Source organism: Arachis hypogaea, chromosome 3 (assembly GCF_003086295.3).
Source record: "Arachis hypogaea cultivar Tifrunner chromosome 3, arahy.Tifrunner.gnm2.J5K5, whole genome shotgun sequence".
NCBI classification, from domain to species: Eukaryota; Viridiplantae; Streptophyta; class Magnoliopsida; order Fabales; family Fabaceae; genus Arachis; species Arachis hypogaea.
This window is the reverse complement of record NC_092038.1, coordinates 33,169,432-33,191,551: the sequence shown is the minus strand read 5'-3', so window position 1 is coordinate 33,191,551 and position 22,120 is coordinate 33,169,432. Positions and strand designations below refer to the sequence as shown.

Genomic DNA, 22,120 nt, shown 5'->3' with positions numbered 1-22,120 from the left:
GCCAAGACTCATAAGTAGCTGTGTTCAAGAATCAACATACTTAACTAGGAAATTCAATAACACTATCCGAAATTCTAAGTTCCTAGAGAAGCCAATCATTCTAAACTTCAAAGGAAAAAGTGAGATGCCAAAACTGTTCAGAAGCAAAAAGCTACAAGTCCCGCTCATCTAATTATAATTAATATTCATTGATATTCTGAAATTTATTGTATAATTTCTTCTTTTTATCCTATTTGATTTTTAGTTGATTGGGGACAAGCAACAATTTAAGTTTGGTGTTGTGATGAGCGGATAATTTATACCCTTTTTGGCATTGTTTTTAGGTAGTTTTTAGTAAGTTCAAGCTACTTTTAGGGATGTTTTCATTAGTTTTTATGTTAAATTCACATTTCTGGACTTTACTATGAGTTTGTGTGTTTTTCTGTGATTTCAGGTAATTTCTGGCTGAAATTGAGGGAATTGAGCAAAACTCTGATAGGAGGCTGACAAAAGACTGCTGATGCTGTTGGAATCTGACCTCCCTGTACTCGAAATGGAATTTCTGGAGCTACAGAACTCCAAATGGCGCGCTTTCAACGGCGTTTGAAAGTAGACATCCAGATATTTTCAGAAATATATAATAGTCCATAATTAATTCGGGAATTGATGACGTAAACTGGTGCACAACGCCAGTTCCATGTTGCTGTCTAGAGTCAAACGCCAGAAACACGTCACGACCCGGAGTTGAACGCCCAAAACACGTTACAACTTGGCGTTCAACTCCAAGAGAAGCCTCAGCTCGTGGATAGATCAAGCTCAGCCCAAACACACACCAAGTGGGCCCCGGAAGTGAATTTATGCATCAATTACTTACTCATGTAAACCCTAGTAGCTAGTCTAGTATAAATAGGATAATTTACTATTGTATTAGACATCTTTGGTCTCAGTTTTATTTTATTCTTCATCTTAGGAGGTGGTGCACGAAATTGCAATCACACTTTTTGCAATCCGCACAACTAACCAGCAAGTGCACTGGGTCGTCCAAGTAATACCTTACGTGAGTAAGGGTCGAATCCCACGGAGATTGTTGGATTGAAGCAAGCTATGTTTATTTTATTAATCTTAGTCAGGATACCAATAGGATTCTTTAGCCTCGTATAAAGTAAAAAGGGCATAAAATAAATAGTTGTTACTTTAATAATGGAGAATATGTTGGAGTTTTGGAGATGCTTTGTCCTCTGAATTTCAACTTTTCCTTGAAATCCTTTTCCCACACGCAAGGTTCCTTCCATGGCAAGCTCTATGTAGGGTGTCACCGTTGTCAATGGTTACTTCCCATCCTCTCAGTGAAAATGGTCCAAATGCTCTGTCACAGCACGGCTAATCATCTATCGGTTCTCAATCAGGTTGGAATAGAATCCATTGATTCTTTTGCGTCTGTCACTAACGCCCAGCCTTCAGGAGTTTGAAGCTCGTCACAGTCATTCAATCCCAGAATCCTACTTGGAATACCACAGACAAGGTTTAGACTTTCCGGATTCTCATGAATGCCGCCATCAATCCCGCTTATACCACGAAGATTCTGATTAAGGAATCTAAGAGATACTCATTCAATCTGATGTAGAACGGAGGTGGTTGTCAGGCACACGTTCATGGATTGAGGAAGGTGATTAGTGTCACAGATCATCACCTTCTCCATAATTAAGCGCGAATGAACATCTTAGATAAGAACAGGCGTGTTTGAATGGAAAACAAAAGTAATTGCATTAATTCATCGAGATGCTGCAGAGCTCCTCACCCCCAACAATGGGGTTTAGAGACTCATGCTGCCAAAGAGTGTATAATTCAGATCTGAAAATGTCATGAGGTCCAAGATAAGTCTCTAAAAGTTGTTTAAATAGTAAACTAGTAACCTAGGTTTACAGAATATGAGTAAACTAAGATAATTGGTGCAGAAATCCACTTCTGGGGCCCACTTGGTGTGTGCTGGGGCTGAGACTAAAGCTTCTCACGTGCTTGGGCTGTTTCTGGAGTTGAACGCCAGGTTGTGACGTGTTTTGGGCGCTGAACTCCAACTTGTAACCTGTTTCTGGCGCTGGACGCCAGATAGCAGCATGAAACTGGCGTTGAATGCCAGTTTACGTCGTCTATCTTCGCGCAAAGTATGAACTATTATATATTGCTGGAAAGCCCTAGATGTCTACTTTCGAACGCCGTTGAGAGCGCGTCAATTGGACTTCTGTAGCTCCAAAAAATCCATTCCGAGTGCAGGGAGGTCAGGATCCAACAGCATCAGCAGCCCTTTTTCAACCTAACTCAGATTTTTGCTCAACTCCCTCAATTTCAGCCAGAAAATACCTGAAATCACAGAAAAACACACAAACTCATCGTAAAGTCCAGAAATATGATTTTTGCCTAAAAACTAATAATATTTTATTAAAAACTGATTAAAACATACTAAAATCTACATGAAATTACCCCCAAAAAGCGTATAAAATATCCGCTCATCAGGAGGCTATTGATCACGTTTTAGGGGGGCTGGCCATTCGGCCATGCCTGAACCTTTCACTTATGTATTTTCAACGGTGGAGTTTCTACACACCATAGATGAAGGGTGTGGAGCTCTGCTGTACCTCAAGTTTTAATACAATTACTACTGTTTCTATTCAATTCTCTTTATTCCTATTCTAAGAAATTCGTTGCACTTCAACTTGATGAATGTGATGATCCGTGACACTCATCATCATTCTCACCTATGAACGCGCGTGACTGACAACCACTTCCGTTCTACCTTAGGCCGGGCGCATATCTCTTGGATTCCTTAAACAGAATCTTCGTGGTATAAGCTAGATTCATGGTGGCATTCATGGAAATCCGGAAAGTCTAACCTTGTCTGTGGTATTCTGAGTAGGATTCCGGGATTGAATGACTGTGACGAGCTTCAAACTCCTGAAGGCTGGGCGTTAGTGACAGACGCAAAAGAATCAAGGGATTCTATTCCAACATGATTGAGAACCGACAGATGATTAGCGGTGCTGTGACAGAGCATTTGGACCTTTTTTCACTGAGAGGATGGGATGTAGCCATTGACAACGGTGATGCCCTACATACAGCTTGCCATGGAAAGGAGTAAGAAGGATTGAAGGAAGAAGTAGGAAAGTAGAAAAAGAAAGGGCACAGTATCTCCATATGCTTATCTGAAATTCCCACCATTAATTTACATAAGTATTTCTATCCTATGTTATTTATCTTTATTTTCTGCTTATTATTTATTATTATTCGAAAATCCATAATCAATTATAATCCGCCTGACTGAGATTTACAAGATGACCGTAGCTTGCTTCATACCAACAATCTCTGTGGAATCGACCCTTACTCACGTAAGGTTTATTACTTGGACGACCCAGTACACTTGCTGGTTAGTTGAACGGAGTTGTGACCACACATAGTAAAGAGCTATTATAATTATTCCATACAACAACAAATAATACAACATTGATGATCACAATTTCGTCCACCAACCCCCCAATGGCGACAATGCTTTCTGTTTTCACCTACGTCTGAGGGTTTCACCAACGTCACAGTTATCAAGTGTTACAAGGAAGTTTAGGCGTTGCTTCATGAGGAGGTGTACACTCCGCGGGAATAAAAATTAAGGGAGAGAAACCGCAAAGGGCATAGTTGTCATTAAATTTTTTTTGGTGCGAAAAGACCATTTTAATACAACTGTCAATTTCGGGGACGATTTTGTTTAAAAAAAAAAATTTAGAGACGAAACAAATTTTTGACCCCTACGTTAGGGACCAAAATTAAACTTAACCCATAATATAACATATATTGACAATAATATTATCTTATATTTATTTGTTTAAAATAATTCTTTTTTTTAAGTAATAATATTTTTTCCTAACAACTCATGATAAGAATAATTCCACACTTACTCAATTAACTTTGTTCTAAATCTTTGATTTTTTTTACTATTAATAAACTATTATTAATATAGTTTAATAATTGTACAACTGGCACATAAATAAAAATGTTGGTTGTGTTTTTCAGACGAACTTAATTTATAAAATGTTTTATATGATCGTATAATCGTATTCGTTCTTTTAGATAACTATTTATGCGGCCAATATAAAAAAATAGTTATTTTTTTATATAATATTACGTAATTAAATACACATATAAAATTATTTTATACATAGACAATGCATTAAAATTAATTTTTTTTGGACATGGAAATGATTGTTTCGGACTCTAGTTATGTAAAAGAGTTGGTTGATTTCCGCTTGGTTCCTACATATTTTCTTTTCTTGCTGTGTAGATTAATAGTGGGTCTGTATTTATCAAAAAAAAAAGGGCCTGGATCTCTTCATTTTTTTTTTTTTTGGTGACTACCTGAATCTCTTCATTTGCTCCATCCCAATGCCAAATTTATTTATTTATTTAGAAAAAAAAAAAAAAAAAAAAAAAAAAAAAAAAAAAAAAAACAGAATGGTGCTGGGTGCTGATGATCACTTAATGAATACGTAACGGAAAGGCGATAGAGAAAACCGTTATTATGCGTGGCGCCATCGCCATTCTCCGAGTGATTCCATCTATCAGCTTTCAAATCCAGTTCCATTGATCGACGCTGGCAATGGCACACTGGCTCAAAGCGGCTGAAGGTATTTGCATCTTTTGCTGAAATTCATCACTGCTACAACTGCCCAGGCGAATATGGATATATGGACTTCATTTTTTCTTCAATTGTTAGGACTCTCTGAACTACATTCTTTTCTTTTTCCTGTTTTTGATTGATCAGATTTATTTGAAGTTGTGGATCGAAGAGCGAAATCTGTTGTGACTGATTTATCAGATGAACAATCTAATTTTAATTCTCCAGGTATCTTCGTCTCCTTCTTCCTTTTAGATTATTATATTTCCAATATATGTTCTGTAAAATCTCCCAAAATCATTTGCAACTTGTTACATTTCTGGAAATTAGCTTCTACTGGGCAAGGATCACATGGCAAGAGAAGGAAATCAAAATCCAAGGTATTTCCATCACCATGCACAGGTGTTGTTTGAATAGTATGTTTCTGTTTCACATCACACTCGTCTTGGTAGTTGAATTACTATGTTGCGAATTTCAGGCTCAAAAGGGAAAATCTAAAAACTCATCTCCTACAAATACTGATACTACCAAAGAGAAAGGTGACACACCAGAAGCACCGGCTGATCATGTAGTAGAAAACGATGGGAGTGCTTTCACTCCTACAAATCAACCAATCAAAGACAATGTAGAGGCATTTAATGGGGAGCCCGTAAAAGAGAATGCTTTAGATATGCATAAGGAGAATCCTTCTCCGGATAACAAAGGAATTGAAGGCTCCACTGAAGACAAACCCACTAATGCTGAACAAGTTATCAAGATTGAGAATTCGGATTCCGATGTGAATATGGATCAAGAGAGAACTAAATCTGTGGCCAATGACAAAAGTTCCAATCGTAGTGGTGACACTATAATTCAAGATGCTGATATCAAAGCTGAATCTTTTGTCAATAGAAGCACTCAAGAAAATCATAAAACTGACATTTCTCCGAAGAAACTACAGGATCAACTTGATCAGGCTCAAGGACTACTCAAAGCAGCAAAATCTACTGGTCAGTCCAATGAGGCAAGGTTAGCTAGGGTAAGAGTGTTATTTCATCAGCGTAAGCCTCTTTAAATGGGAGAAGCCTGATCCTAGTGGCAGATCCTGTATATTGGGTCTGGATCCTTGAGAGAGTTAATCCTAATTTCATTTGCAGTGAGATGTCTGATTGATATGTGTTTGTTTTATTTATTTTTATTATGGTTAGGTTTGTGCTGGACTATCATCTAGTCTTCAGGAATACAAATCTGGAAATGCAGAGTTAGAAAAACTGCTTAGTGCAGAGGTGAAACTCCATTACTGATACTACTGTAAGGGTTCCCAGGTGTTATCATATCTTGACATAGAAACAATTCCACAATTATATCGCTAAACGAATACTAAATGTACAGAGAGAACTGAATAAATCATTTGAAGTTCGCATAGAACAGCTACAGAAGGATTTGTCTCAAAATAAAAGGGAAGTAGCAAAAGTTGAATCAAACATGGCTGAAGCCTTGGCTGCAAAAAATTCTGAAATTGAGGCACTTCTTAGTTCGATTGATGCAGTAAAGAAGCAGGCTGCATTATCAGAAGAAAATATAGCTTCCCTTCAGGTTCAGAATAGTTAATTTATGGAATGCCCGTGTGCTTTAGTCTGCATTATTTGCGTTGATTCTTTCGTGGATACTTTCTCCTTTGGCGAACTTATTTAGGATTTTAAGGTTTTGCATCTTATTATTATTATTTGGTGGTACATCAATGGCAACGAGTTCTAGACTTTCTGAACTCATTCGTACTACCTAAGCCCTATAACACTAGCCCCTGAAAGAATGTTTTGGTTATGTATGATACTGGCTTCTAGAAATGCATGTTCACCTATCTAATTCCTATTCATAAGAAAACTATCAAAAGCTACACATGTGAATTTCTCCATGTATCTTTGTTGTAACATTGTAGGTTAGAATTTACTCCTCTCTAATGTCTATTTAGGGAGTTTTTTTCCTTAAGTGAGATAGATGCTAGGAAAAACTTAGGGTAAAATATCTTTGATTGAGTAAACACCATCTTTCAGTTTTGTTTGTAATTTCTTCTACGATTTGCGATTTGCGTTTTCGTTGTACTTGACCAGTATATTCATGCATTGGAGTTTGATGTTTAGCTTTCCAAGCTGTTGGTAACACATTTCACATACTACCAGGCAAACATGGAGTCTATGATGAAAAACCGAGATCAAATAGAGACAAGAATGATGCAGGCATGTAGGTTCTCCCCAGTATATAAGATTCCTGTTATTTTAATGCAGTTTGATATTCATAAATTAAAATCTCTTGTAGGCTCTAAGAGAGGAACTAGCATTTGCTGAGCGAAGAGCAGAAGAAGAGCATGCAGCACATAATGCTACCAAAATGGTCTGCAGTCAAAATTGTTAGTTTCTCATTAATTTTTTCTTCTTCCAACATATAACCATTTCTGGTTTGTCTTTGGTAAAACAGGCTTTTATGGAAAAAGAAGTGAAATTGGAGCACAGAGCTATTGAGGCAGCTACAGCTCTTGCAAGGATACAGGTAATGTAAGCTATCATACATTTTAATTTTGTAATTATGTATAAATATTATCAAAAAAACTGTCATTCGGGCTTCCTCAGTTTGGTATAAATCATCATTTCTTAACATCATGCTTGACCATATGCATTGATTAGTTGGTTTTTGGTTGCTTCTGTTGCAGAGAATAGCAGATGAGAGGACCTTGAAGGCCACAGAATTGGAGCAGAAGGTGGTACTTCTTGAGGTACACACATTTTAAATGGGAAGACTAATTATTATTCTGAAATAAAGTTCTACCAAGAATAGTGTGACATCATCTGTTATCAGGTTGAGTGTGCATTCCTAAATCAAGAATTGCAAGATATTGGAGATCGCGTGCGCCGTGAACAAAAGAAGTCACCAGAAGAGGCAAATCAAGTAATTCAGGTATACTCTCTGAGTCTCAAGGGTAAAGGAGAGTTTTCACTATATTTAATTGTACTGTGAGAATATGAGTGTAACATATTTAAGAAGGAAGCATTCTTTCTGGTTCTTTGCATATTCCGATTGAAGTTTAAAACTACGTTTATCTTAACTTTTTTAGCTTTAGGTGTAAAGTCTATCAGCAAGTGTCACATTTTGAAATAAATAAATACATAAATAAATAATGCTCTAATGATGGTGTTAATTATTGAGATGCAGGCATGGCAGGAAGAAACAGAGCGAGCATATAGGAGTCAGAGAGAAGCTGAAAACAAGATTTCTTCAATAGAGGCAACTGTTCATTTTTTTTGTTTTTTAGTCATCTCCTGAATATTGTTTGAGTGAGCCTTAGCACCATGAACTGTGTAATGACCGGTGATCATGACCTTACTTTCTAATGATGTTAATTGACAAAATGATCTAACGTAATGCTGGTCAAGGTTGATTCTATTGTTCTTTTACTTACTATATTCCAATTTCAGGCTGAGCTGGAAAAGATGAGAGTGGAAATGGCAGCCATGAAGAGGGATGCTGAGCATTACTCCCGTCAGGTACTGAAATGAAATTATTTGCATCTTGTCAAAAGATTTCAAAATTTCAATAGTATAGCTTCTTTTTTTTTTTTGTTTCCTACGGTATCCCCCAACTCGACAGGTCAAGGACTAATCCGTCGCGGTACTGAGCTCCATTTAAGGGTTTGTCGCTGGCCAATGAGTTGTTGCATGCACAAGGCGGGATTCGAACCCCCGACACTTGTTTAAGCGGACTAGTGAGCTAACCACTAGACCAACCCAACTTGGTTAATAGTATAGCTTCTTAATGACCATCTGTTGCAATAATGTTGAATTTTTTTTCTTAATAACAATAAAAATTGCAATAACGTGTGTGTTATTGAAAAGTTGGTATTTTAACCACTATCATAATAATTGCTAAGCAGGAGCATGTGGAATTGGAGAAACGCTATCGCGAACTTACGGACCTTTTGGTAATTCTTGCATTACCTATGTTTCGTGCAATTAATTTTGATGTTCAAGGAATGTGTAAATCACAAAAAATAGTAAAATACACTCAAATTATTGTCATTGATAAAAAAGTCTCCAAATTTTGTTATCAATAAAAATATCCTTAAATTATTTAAAAATATAACACAAATGCACATTGGTGAACTAAAATGTTCTATATTAATAAAAAAAAAGTGACGTAACAAACAAAGCTTTCTATGTGACATATGAGATTCTGATATTGACAAGTGAATAGCGTTACATTTTTTTCTCAAACATATCTCTAAACACGGTTGGATATTTTTGTCATATTTTAAAATTATTTAAAAGTATTTTTGTCGATAACAAAATTTAAAAATATGTTTGGACGAAAATAATTCGGATGCATTTTTGATGGTTTACTCTCAACTAATTTGTGTTATTCGCATACATCGTTTCGTTTCAGTACTATAAACAGACACAATTAGAAGCCATGAGCAGCGAAAAAGCTGCCGCTGAGTTTCAATTGCAGAAAGAATATAAGCGTCTACAAGAAGCACAGGTTGTGCGTGGGATCCTTTAGCAACTGGATTAATGGTTGAGTGAACTCCATCATTGATTGAGTTAACATCATTTTCCTTTTGAATAGGCTGAGACTGAAAAAAATAGAATTTCTCGTCGACCATCTTCATCTTGGGAAGAAGATACTGAAATGAAAACCCTCGAGTATGTTTCGTCTCTTTACGATAGCTTCTCTCATTTTTGTCTATGATGCACGCGTTTTGATGGAACTTAGCACAAGCTTCATTTTGATCATTACTACATTAATTATAGTTGAACCTAAAAGATTATGAAAGAAAAACTATTCAAAGGTAGAAGATCACACTTTACTCTCTAAAGTGAAATTCAAACTTTAGAGGATCCAAATCTTCTAAAAAACTAAATCATTGACAATCACTTAGTACCATAAATAGGCTTTTTATTCTGTTATTCTTGTTTTCATTTCCATATACGGAATTGCAGGCCACTTCCTTTGCATAATCGCCATTTGGTTGGGGCAAGTATTCAGGTATTATGTTGGTAACAAAAAAGGTATTCAGTCACTATAATAATGGGGGTAATGCTTTTTCTTTTTTAGCATTAGTTTCACTAGTTTGTAATACTTCATCCAGTTGCAGAAAGCAGTGAAACTATTAGATTCAGGAGCCGTAAGGGCCACAAGATTTCTCTGGCGTTATCCAACGGCTCGAGTTGGTCTATTTTTCTATCTGGTGAGATCAGTTCGTTGGGCATTTAAAAGTCCAATATCTGAGATGAAATAACCGTAAAAGGATTTTGAGTTGTTTGCTGACCATGGGAACTTGCAAGCAGGTGTTTGTACATCTCTTCTTGATGTATCTCTTGCATTGCCTTCAGGTAGAAGAAATACATATGCTAATTGCAATTTCGCAATATAGAATCTTAAAATCCAATGATCTAAACAACACTACATTAATTTAACGAAATAACTTACTTGTATCAAATTCCGTTAACTACGGGTATATTATTTTTTCCCCTTGTGTAGGAGCAAGCTCACAATTTGGATGTTAGAGAGGTTGCAAAATCTTTGGGACTCTCTGACCCGAATTACCATGACTAATCTTATGATGGGGAAAAAAAAAATTCAAGGCCCTACATCTGGTGTTAACATTTCAAGATTAACCTGCAAATGCATGTAATCGTTACTGCTGCATGCTCGAGTTTTCTCAATGTGGGATGGCATCATCTCTTGCTTTATTTTTTCATCAAAATCGTAAAAACATGATTTAGGTACAGAAATTCATTCTTGTGATATCCCATTCTTTTCTTTAATTTTTTCAATCCTTTAAACTATAATACATATTACATTACTACACCTGCATGTACAAAATTCTATTGTAATTTGTACATAGCAGCTTAATTATTTATATAACTCTGGCGTGTTTTGATTGAGTTAATGCTTAATGCTAATAGGTCAAAGTCTTGTCGCTGACTGGATGACGTTAACAGTTAACTATTGCAATGGGACAATCTATGCTTACTTCTGCTTCCATGATACTATTCTTTCTTTCCTTCTAATTTCAAAGTCCAAAATAGATTGCTAAGGCGCTGTGATGAATGTTCTGTATTATTATTTTAACAAATTATTTTTTAAAATTTGTAGAATAAATATATAGTAATACTCCAAATTAAACCCTTGGAATATTTTATCAAACAGTTCAATTCTAAATTTTAATAACCAAACTAATTTTTAATATTTTATTTTATTAGACAAACTAATTTTCATATCAAATATCGTAAAAAGTTAGATAAATTAATTTTTATCATTAGTTAATACAACCATAATACTTAAGAATTTTTAAAATTCATATCAGTCCTCCATATAATCGAAAGGCTGATTTAAAATATCACTATTAAATATAAGATCTTTTATATAAATCTATAACATGTATTTTTGAATTATTTTTTATGTTTTTTTAATATTTTTGATTTGATAATATATAATTTATGAATTTTATTTTAATTAACTAAATAATGTAAAGAATTGTGCTTATCAATTATTGCCTAACTTACCTTTTATGGTAAGTTTTAATTTTTTTAAAAATAATTTATTTTTATATCTTTTAAATTAAATATTAATTTTTAACTTTTTTTAGCAAATAAGCACTACTTTTTAGGTATCATAGTATTCACCTAATATTTTAAGAGTTTATTTGTCAGCCTCGTTTGTCCTAGCGCAGAGACGAGATCCATGTGGCAGCGATGGTGACCAATTCATTCGTGATTGAATACTTGCTGTTAGGGTTGGAAGTGAGTCAAGCCAGCTCATGAGTCAGCTCGTGTTTGACTCGTTAATAACTTAATAAGTTAAAATCGTGAGCTGATGAGTCGAATTTGAGTCTGGAATTGAGCTCATAAATTAAATGAGTCGAGCTTGAACTTGGATATGTTCAACTCACTAGCTCATAAGATGGCTCAATTATATATATATATATATATATATATATATATATATATATATATATATATATATATATATATATATATATGATCTTAATTTTGTAAACTTTTTTATATATAATTTGATGTAGAATATAAATAAAAATTTTATAATTTATTGATAGATAGAAAATATATAAAATTGATCTTTTTAAATATTTTTAAAATATATAAGGTATAATTTACTGATATAGAATTATAGATTATGCTCCTATTATTTGAACTAATTCATGAATTTTTGGTGGGCTAAACTTATTAAAAAATAAACTCAATTTTTATGAGTTGAATTTTATTTTAGCCCCCTTAAAAAATTTATTTTACTCTTTTTTTATTACAAGATTAATTTTTGGCCCCTCCCTCAACTTTAACCTAGCTTCGCCCCTCATAAATTCTATAGTATAATAAAATCTAATTTTATTAATCTCTCTCCTTATATATACACAGAAATACTATTTGTATATTAAAATTAATCACCAATATATTTATATATAAATATATGTATAATTTAATTTATTTTTAATGTTTATTTATATTCTACTATATATTTTATACTGATAACTGACTTTGGTAACTGATGTTAGTGTACATATAATATAGTCGATATATATATTGTTTAAGAAGATTTTTTTGATAAAGTATAAAAAAAGTCAATCTTTTTCTATTTGGTTTTGATAAATTCAGGTACTTTCTTAATAATTTCTCTTAATATCGTTGAATATCAATTGACTTCACAACTTATAATTTTATTTTAAAAATTTATAAAAAATATAATATATAGATTATTTGATCTATAATGTAAAATTTATAAGAATAGAATAATATTTTAATAAATATAATTAATAACAAATAAATAACATGACAATTTTTTTTCTTATAAAATAACCTAATAATGATATTAAATTTATTATTAATTAGGAGATAATGCTAGTAAAGATCATTAGATGAAGAAAAAATAAAAATAAAATTAAAATTTTGTAAAAAAAGTTATAATTTGACAAAAAAAACTTATGTGATAATAGAATAAAATAAAAAAGATATCATTCGTTAATGGTAAAAAAATAGATATGAACTTTTACATAGATAAAATCTATAACATCCGAGTTTTTTTGCAAAGTAAATAAATCATTATCTTTGTTTAGAATTTTATTTTCAAAAATTAATTTTATTAGTAGTAATTAAATCAACTTTTATGATACTTTGAATTTAAAAATTTATTAGGACTCTTATATATAATTTCTATAATAATTAAATATTTTTTATTTAAAATTTAAAATTTTAGGAGTTCAAAAATAATAAAAATATTATACAATTTAATTTTAAGGGTCTTTAAATTAATTTTTATGAGCTAAAAGAAAAATTAATTAAATTATCTCTAATTTTAAATTAGAGTGCTTATTTTAAAACTAATTAGTGAATTTATGAATAAACAGTATTCTTAAAATAATTTTAATGAATTATAATTAATTTTAAACTATTATTATTTTATCTTTTAATTTTATCAAAACATCTATTTTATCCTTATCTCTTTTATCAAACTCTAATCCTAATTTCCAAATTAAACTCATACTCTTCTCCTCGCCTATACATTTCAAAAAAGAGGAAGAAGAAACGGAAGAGAAGTAAAAAAAAAAAAAAAGAAAGGGAGAGTTGCAAAGGGAGAAGGAAAAGAAGAGAAGAGGGGGGAAGGGAGAGGATGGCACCGACGGAGGTAGGACCGTCCCTCATCCGAGAGAGGTGCCGCTTCTGCTGCCACCAAGTCGTGTCTCGTTGTCACCGCTGAATCTTCTGTCACTGTCGTCACCGAAGAGCACAAAAAGAGGAAGACTTCGAGAAAGGGAAAGGAGAACGTGATGGAGCTCGTCATTTGGAAGAGATGAAGCGATGGCGGTGGGTGTTGCCGCTGCTGCTACCGTCGCTGTCGTTGGAGCTTGCCGTTGAGGTTGCTAGAATCACTGCCTTTGCTGTTTTAAAATGCCGCAGAATTGCTTCGACGCCATTGTATAAAACGGCTGTTGTTGCAACCGTAACTTTTTGCTGTCATGGTCCAAATTCTATGTCCTTTCATTCCATTATACATCGACCCTCTTCACCTTTTAACTTGGCACTTCAGATTCGATTTCTTCGGTCTCTTGGGACGGACTAAATTGTGAGTAGGGTTTATATTTATAATTGTTTGGCTTTGCATCTATAATTATTTATATGGTGCTTTGAACTTATAATTATACTTACAAATATTACTGTCATATAATTTTAAATTGGCTTGAATAATCGATTTGTTAGAATTAAATATTTATCCTTGTTAAGTTCATTTTAATATGCACATTATGAAACTATATGTATGTTTGATGAAGTTTTATATTATTTTAAAACATTTAATTTTATTCGAATATGTATTTTTGAAGTGTTGAATTATGTGTTGGTACTCACTTATTTTAAAATTATGAAATATGATTGAAATGCCTTAAGATTGATAAAATATGATTGAAAAGGATGTGGATGAAAAAGTATTATTTGATTTGATTTGATATCTCATATGTTTGAAAGACCGAAAAATTTGTTATATTTGAAATTAGATGTTTTGAATTAGTTTGGGAGGCTCGTACAGTGATTATGACGTTAGCTTAAATGCATTTGATTCAGATCCCAACTAGCAGGGGTGTTGTTAGCCTAACGTATAGATCACACATTAGATCTGCTATTCTATTTGAACATACAAGAGGAAAAGATTACCTATAGAGATAGAGCCGTCCAAGTGTAGACCTTTAATTTGATTCTGTATGAAAACTCCCTTATTAATTCACTTATTCATATAAATTATTATTTTTAAATAGAACTATTTTTATGATAATGTTTATATGGTCTCATATGAATTATAAATGTATTGTTTAGTCACTGAATAATAAAATTTATTTTGTTTTTCTAAAAAAATATTTTTCAGAAATAATTATTTGAACATGTGAGTCATTCTATTTAAAAATAATTATTTACAATGGATATCTATTTTTTATTGTATTCCTAAACGTTATATATTCTATATATCACATACATGATTTATCTATATTTATTTATTTTATTTTTTGTTAAAAATATATAATTATTTATTTTAAAATTTGTAAATTTTATTAAAATTATTTATAACCTTTTTAATTATCTCATATTCGAATATATTAAATTTGTTAAGAGACTATTTTTTTTTAGTGTCATTTATTGCTCATTTTCGATCATGATAAAATCCATACAATTTTATTTCTGTAATTATATCATATTTATTGTTATAGAGAATTAATATGCATATGTTATTAATTATGGTGAATTCTACAATGTTTTTTATTGTACTACTTAAATTGATTAACTTATTTCTATAAGTAAAAATTAAAATGTATAAAATAAAAATAAAATATTTAAAATTTATTAAATATTATTTATTAGCCCTTTTTAATAAATTATGCATAATGTATAGGCACTATAATATTTATCATTAATTATAATGTACTTATAATAATGTAAAATTAATAGTGAGGATAGTAATTTTTAATTAAAATATTAAAAAAATTTTTTGAATGAAAGAGCTCAACACTTAGGTGGAGTAAAGAAAACAAAACAGGAAAAGAAAAATAATTTTGATGTCATCTTTGATATAACCATCAACAACATGGATTATTTACTACACCACGCTGCAGCACATGAGAAAATTTGAGCCACACAATTAATGACTCTTGTTGTCTTGCCCTAAAATATAGCATCATTCCGACGTAACCAAATATTCTATATAACTTAGAAAAACTTAACTAGCCAAAACTTGCGCCTCTCTTTTCTCATCGGCATTGATCTTCAACTTTCAAAGTGCTCTTTTAGAGTACCAGGGGCAGTCCACACCTATCCAAATTCCAGATCCATGCACACCACACCTGTCAAGAGTACTCACAAGTAACAAACAAGTGTTGTGTATTTTCAATATCTTTCTTGCACAACACGCACATATTATCATTCTGTGGCAAGATTTTCAGCCTATTTAACCGGTCCTTCGTATTGATCCGGCCTACCAAAACAAACCAAGTGATCAACTCGACTCGAAGTGGAACTAGACCTCTCCAAATTTTCTTTGTGAATCTGAATCTTAGAAGTTTCGCATCCAAAGTCTCTTCCTGCACGACCTGCACAAATTAGTTAGTTGAATAAACGTCTTTCTTATCAAATTTTCACACCACTTTATCCTGCACTTCTGCTATCAATTTAACAGATTGTAAGACATGAAGCATCTGGTCCAAAGTATCTATCTCCCATTGACGTAGTTCTCTCCTCCATTGGAAGTGCCAAACCCACTCAATCTCATCTCAAAACCCGCAATCTCCAATTACTGATCCTTTCTGGTTTGAAACCAAGAAGAGTCTCAGAAAAGAGTTTTTAAACTTTCCTACTTGGAGCCATGTATCCTCCCAAAATCTGGTAGATCTACCATCCCCTACTTCCATAGCAAGACCATCAATCATCTTCTGCCGTACATGTTGCTCTTTTATTTGTACTTGACATATGTCTCTCCACGGTCCTCCTCTTTCTGGTAGTTTCTGAGTTGACAGCAAGTGATTTGGGTTCAAGCTATTACAGGAGCATACAATCTTATTCCATAGGGAACAATCTTCCTTTGAGAAACGCAACCACCATTTAAACAATAAAGCCGCATTACGAATTACCGCATCACCCACCCCAATCCTCGTAGCTTCTTAGGTGCCTGAATCATCTCCCACTTCACAAGAGCCATTCCAGGCCGTCTATCCTCCTTTCCCCAGAAGAACCTCCTCTTTTGAGAAATGATTCTTCGGGCAACTGCATTCGGCATCTTATACAAGCTCAAGTAATAAACAAGTAGGCTATTGATTACCGACTTAATGAGTACCAACTTTCCAGTCTTAAGACATTTGTTTTCCACAAGCTGAGTTTCTCTTCCACCTTATTTATAACCGGCTTCCAAATTTTTACCAGCCGCGAATTTGCTCTTAGACTAATACCAAGATATCTCACCGGTAAGGTTGGCTCCTAACAACCAAGTAACTGACACATTCGTTTTACCTACTTTTGGCTGCAGTTCACTGGTATCAAGTTGAATTTCTCAAAGTTAATGTTCAACCCAAATATTATTTTAAAGCATCTCAACAGTCTCTGCTAATTTCTCACTGTCTCCTCTTCTGGCGGATAGAATAAAATAGTGTCATCAACAAATTATAAGTGTGATAACTCTATATTATCGCTTTCAACTAAGAGTGGAGATATCCGACTGTTCCTCGGCTAATAATTTTTTTACGGATATATAAAAACAGAATTTAATAAAAAAAAGCTAAAACTAAAGTTTTCCTTTATACATCGTATCCATACCGTTGCACGATAATAGATGCTCTTTAATAATATAATTGAATGATTACATTCAATAATGATATTTTATCATTCATTGTTGGCAATATGCTTCAATATATTATTAGACAAACAATTGAAACGGCCAAGAACGGAATATTTTTTTTTTATAATTCTTAAATCAATCAAATAATAATTTGACAACTCAAGAATAACACCTCATGCGACACACAATTTTCTGAATCCAAATAAAAATGGCATATATATTTCCTAATGGACCACCACGTTACAGGTACAAGAAAGGAATAAGCGACAACAAAAGTTCCCCAACTGAGAAATGAAAGGAGAGACCGCCACCTACAACACCACGCTGTCCTCTTCTCTCAGACAAATTGATCTTCTAGTCTGTCTTTTCAATCAACTACTTCTACTTGTTTCTCATATCATTTTCAAATTCATTTCAATTAATGACTTCATTCAACATCCCCCCCATAACGGTATTTATCTCTCCCTAACACCACCTCATAGGAATATATTTTGTTGTTTATAATTTTAATGCTGTGATTACAAAAATCACCACCCCGTCATCGACGTGTCCAATAACACGAGAGATCAGAAAGAGAAGCACTTCACTCTGTTTTGAAAGAAATATTAGAATTAGAAAACGACAAACGCATGCACCCACCACTTTGGAAAAATAATATCCATAATAATCTGCCTCTCCCTTTGACTTTGGCGGCTTTATTAAAAATTGGCGTGCTTTGCTTTGCTTTGTTTTGTAGCAGAGACAGGGCTTCTCCATCAAATCCAGGATTTGTGGCTTCTTTGGAACCTCAAAGAGGAAGATTTCACAGTCACACAGAGTAGTAACTGCAGAACAAGAACAAGAAGAACAAGAAGACATGGAGAGCATACTCAAGCCCCTCAGAGATGGCGAGTCCGTCCTCGACCTCAGCCCGAGATCCACCGTCAGCGGTGGCGTCGAGGACGTCTACGGCGAGGATCGCGCCACCGAGGACCAACTTGTCACCCCCTGGACTTTCTCTGTTGCCAGGTCAACCACTCACAAACCAGCTTCACTTCACATGCATTCATGCATTCAATTAGTTCTGCTAATCTTTGATTTTGATCATCATCATCATACTCTCTCTAACAATAATTGACTCAACGCTTACGTAACTTCGTCTTGTATAGTTGTATTGGTTTTCTAAGATGGTTTGTGAACATGATTTAACATATTTAACTGAATCATCTCCACAGAACCATCTTCATGAAGAAGTGGAAGTAACCAACTTTTTATTTTATACTAGATTAATTTTTCTACTTTCGGGAAAGGGATCATTAATAGGTATGGTGTAAAATTGTGTTATGGTGGCAGTGGGTACTCTTTGCTGAGGGATCCGCAGTACAATAAAGGGCTTGCTTTCACCGAGAAAGAGAGGGATGCGCATTACTTGTGTGGCCTCCTCCCTCCCACTGTTATCACTCAGCAACTTCAGGTTATTTGGCATTTTCGAACTATTTTCTTATATTTGTATTTTTCTGTTTGGTCCTGATTATTTCCTTATGTGGTCCACAGGAGAAGAAGCTGATGAAAAGCATCCGAGAGTATCAGGTTCCCTTGCAAAAGTACATGGCAATGATGGACCTTCAGGCATGCATTCAACTCATTATACTTATATTTAAACAGCATCACATTTGTCTTGAACTCTTTGAGGGCATGAAAAATCTACTCGTGTAAAACTAGCACATTCCTTGTCTTATATGAAAGGCTGTTTTGGTGTACAGGAGAGAAATGAAAGGCTGTTTTACAAGCTTCTAATCGACAATGTTGAGGAATTGCTTCCGGTTGTATACACTCCTACGGTTGGTGAGGCTTGCCAGAAATATGGGAGTATCTTCAGGCGTCCTCAGGGTCTTTACATCAGTTTGAAAGAGAAGTATGTATTTCATTTTTCTCCTCCTCTGTTTGCTTGCAGTTTTGGGCTAAATTACATACCAATCGTTGGCCTTTTGCAGGGGGAAAATACTTGAGGTCTTGAAAAACTGGCCCGAGAGGAGTATTCAAGTAATTGTGGTTACCGACGGCGAGCGAATTTTGGGACTTGGAGATCTTGGATGTCAGGTATTTCTGCAGGGAATCAAAATTTTTTAATTTATTTACAATCAATATATAGAGATAGCCTTTCTATAACTAACAATTTTTAATGTGGTTCAGGGGATGGGAATTCCTGTTGGTAAATTGGCTTTGTACACTGCTCTAGGCGGAGTTCGTCCTTCAGCTGTAAGCATTTTTTCCATGATTGGTTTTCTCATTTTCATGATTATGTGCCCTATAATTACTTGTTTTTCTAATTTTCTTCCTCTTTGTGTGGCTAGTGTTTACCTGTTACAATTGATGTGGGAACCAATAATGAGAAATTACTGAATGATGAGTTCTACATTGGACTTAGGCAAAAGAGGGCAACTGGGAAGGTATGTATAATATATATGACTTGATTAATTATTTCATATGACATTTTGCACCTCTTAACCCGATTCTGAGGCTAAAGTTTTCTCATAGGAATATTATGATCTTCTACACGAGTTCATGTGTGCAGTGAAGCAAAATTACGGCGAAAAAGTTCTTGTACAGGTGTTTACAAATTTAATGTCTGGTTTATGAGGTGAATGTATATTAATTTGCTCCATCATTTTGTCTGATACTTTCAAATGGCTTCTGCAGTTTGAGGATTTTGCAAATCACAATGCTTTCGAGTTACTTGCAAAATACGGCACAACTCATCTAGTATTCAATGATGATATTCAGGTAATATATTCCACAAAATCTTTTTTTTTTTTTTTGGTTCTAAAAGTAATATCTTCTTATCTTAGGGGACTGCGTCTGTTGTTCTGGCTGGAGTTGTAGCAGCTCTAAAGCTTATTGGTGGCATTCTGGCTGATCACACATTCCTCTTCCTTGGTGCTGGAGAAGTAAAGCATCAGTTTTTCTGACTTAATATCTACACTAATTTTTATTACCTTGGTTTGGGAAATTTTGAATTCTTTTCATTTTTCCATATGTACTTCACAAATATTACTTAACAAGTTAGGTTGTGTTATTTCTTCTCTATCATGCTATCAGGCCGGAACTGGTATAGCAGAGCTAATAGCTCTTGAGATGTCGAAGCAGGTGATTCAGCTATTTGTTTGGATATTAGTAACCTTGCTTGCTTGAGTTCATTCTGATTTCTGAGTTACAGTTGGTGATGTTTTTCTTTTTTCTTTTTTAAATTGTTTCTGCTGCAGACGAAGGCACCGATAGAGGAGAGCCGCAAGAAGATATGGCTTGTAGACTCAAAAGTAGTATTTTTTTTAAGTTCTCATTGAAATTCAGTTTTGTTGCTTTCATTTATTTGGCTTCAAGTATTTGTTTATTTTCATGCAGGGTCTGATTGTTAGTTCACGGAAGAATTCGCTTCAACACTTCAAGAAACCTTGGGCCCATGACCATGAACCTCTTAACAATCTCCTAGATGCTGTTAAGGTGGGAAAATATGACCATTCATGATTTTCAATAGGTTGTCTTCACTCTTCAGATTAGTTTTAATGGTTACCTAACTTATAATTTCAGGTAATCAAGCCAACAGTTTTGATTGGATCATCAGGAGTGGGAAGAACATTTACAAAGGAAGTAGTTCAGGCTATGACTGCAAACAATGAAGTAAATCTTATCTCACATTTTCTTATTTTGGGTATTTAGATTTGCAATTGTAAATATATTTGGACTATATCTGTGGCATGTCATCACCTGCAGAAACCTCTCATTATGGCTCTTTCCAATCCAACATCTCAGTCTGAGTGTACAGCTGAAGAGGCTTATCAGTGGAGTGAGGTAAAATACTAACCCATAACTATATCTCTTCTCTTAACCTGATTAAGCATCTTTTTTTCAATTACTTTTTGTTATGAAAATGATGATTGAAACTCCTACCCTTTTTTTCACCCCTCAAAGGGTCGTGCAATATTTGCTAGCGGGAGTCCATTTGATCCTGTAGAATACAAGGGAAAAGTTTACGTGCCTGGGCAGGCCAACAATGCTTATATTTTCCCAGGCTTTGGTTTGGGTTTAGTAATCTCAGGAACAATTCGAGTGCATGATGATATGCTTCTGGCAGCCTGTAAGTGAATGAAAAAATTGTTTCTAGCCTCTTCCATATATATATATAGCAACAATGTTCACATTGTTGTGATGTATTGTGCAGCTGAAGCGTTGGCTAAACAAGTGACAGATGAGAACTACAATAAGGGCTTGATTTACCCACCATTCACTGATATCAGAAAGATTTCTGCTAACATAGCTGCAAATGTTGCTGCTAAGGCATATGAACTAGGTGCGTGCTCATTAGTTTTAACTCTTTAACTCTTTAGTCCCTCTTGCATTTTGTTTCACACTCAAAAACAATAATTTCCTCCAACTCTGGTTGCATGCAGGCTTGGCTACGCGTCTTCCTCGCCCTGCGGATCTTGTGAAGTATGCTGAGAGCTGCATGTATAGTCCTGTATATCGCAACTATAGGTGAATGTAATCATTTGCTGTCATCAACTCTCGAGTCTTGCGGCTCTTTGCTGTAATAAACATGTGTCTGGTGTGTGGTTAAATACTCGTTATATTTATGCTTTACTTGAAGCAAAATTTTTCTTTTGTAAAGTCCTTATTTCGTCGATTAGAGGACTGGAGAGTGTTTCAGAGCGTTAAATTGTGGACTGCCTAGGATGTATGGCAACAGTTTCGAATAATCACTAATGAATTTCGAGACGCTAATTCCCCGTAAAGAATGTTCTATATATATATATAACATTCCTCTTAATAATGCATCATGCTCATTAGTTTTGTGTATTACACACAAACCCCACTTTTCGTGTATATCTTTTTGTAAAAAAATGTTATTTGGATATTAAAATCAACAAGTAAAATTAGTTATTAAGTATTTGTCTATAAATATATGTAGTTTAATTTATTTTAACGTGTATTTTATATTTTAATATAGATTTTATTTTAGTGGTTAATTTTAGTAATTAATTTTACCTTTATTATAGTTGCTTTTTGTACACGCATATAAAAGACAACTTTTATCTTTTTTTTTTAAGAATAAATTTTTCAATTTTTTTTTTAAATTAAGAAAGTAAAATG

General features: G+C 33.9%; 2 protein-coding genes across 3 annotated transcripts; both read left to right on the top strand.

The window, feature by feature from the left end:
* The first annotated feature begins 4,502 nt into the window (after positions 1-4,502).
* On the top strand, positions 4,503-10,554 carry LOC112790190 (golgin candidate 1-like). Its single transcript, XM_072229703.1, has 20 exons — positions 4,503-4,646; positions 4,784-4,864; positions 4,967-5,016; positions 5,115-5,654; positions 5,824-5,901; positions 6,008-6,211; positions 6,796-6,852; positions 6,932-7,006; positions 7,091-7,162; positions 7,323-7,385; positions 7,469-7,567; positions 7,817-7,894; positions 8,086-8,154; positions 8,541-8,588; positions 9,050-9,145; positions 9,233-9,309; positions 9,607-9,652; positions 9,756-9,854; positions 9,955-9,999; positions 10,148-10,554. Exons 1-20 carry the CDS (start codon positions 4,619-4,621, stop codon positions 10,220-10,222), a joined length of 1,980 nt encoding a protein of 659 aa, XP_072085804.1. The 5' UTR covers positions 4,503-4,618; the 3' UTR covers positions 10,223-10,554.
* A 6,673-nt stretch (positions 10,555-17,227) lies between these two features.
* LOC112790189 (NADP-dependent malic enzyme) lies at positions 17,228-21,765 on the top strand. 2 transcript variants are annotated; one of them, XM_025832464.3, is made up of 19 exons: positions 17,228-17,444; positions 17,733-18,001; positions 18,326-18,446; positions 18,527-18,601; positions 18,736-18,887; positions 18,967-19,072; positions 19,166-19,231; positions 19,327-19,422; positions 19,511-19,582; positions 19,673-19,756; positions 19,822-19,920; positions 20,072-20,119; positions 20,236-20,289; positions 20,375-20,473; positions 20,561-20,650; positions 20,744-20,821; positions 20,942-21,107; positions 21,192-21,320; positions 21,421-21,765. In XM_025832464.3, the coding sequence occupies exons 1-19, from the start codon at positions 17,415-17,417 to the stop codon at positions 21,507-21,509; spliced, it is 1,923 nt and encodes a 640-aa protein (XP_025688249.1). In that variant the 5' UTR covers positions 17,228-17,414; the 3' UTR covers positions 21,510-21,765. The 2 variants fall into 2 exon arrangements, with proteins under 2 accessions (XP_025688249.1, XP_025688248.1); XM_025832463.3 differs by having other exon boundaries at positions 17,281-17,444; positions 17,730-18,001.
* The last annotated feature ends 355 nt before the right edge of the window (positions 21,766-22,120 follow it).

Coding starts and splice junctions, on each gene's coding strand:
- LOC112790190 (XM_072229703.1), top strand. CDS start 4,619: ATGGCACACTGGCTCAAAGCGGCTGAAG. Junction 6,212..6,795: donor AAAATATAGCTTCCCTTCAG/GTTCAGAATAGT, acceptor ACATACTACCAG/GCAAACATGGAGTCTATGAT. Junction 7,007..7,090: donor CACATAATGCTACCAAAATG/GTCTGCAGTCAA, acceptor TTGGTAAAACAG/GCTTTTATGGAAAAAGAAGT.
- LOC112790189 (XM_025832463.3), top strand. CDS start 17,415: ATGACTTCATTCAACATCCCCCCCATAACG. Junction 19,921..20,071: donor TCTTCCTTGGTGCTGGAGAA/GTAAAGCATCAG, acceptor TCATGCTATCAG/GCCGGAACTGGTATAGCAGA. Junction 20,822..20,941: donor AGGCTTATCAGTGGAGTGAG/GTAAAATACTAA, acceptor CACCCCTCAAAG/GGTCGTGCAATATTTGCTAG.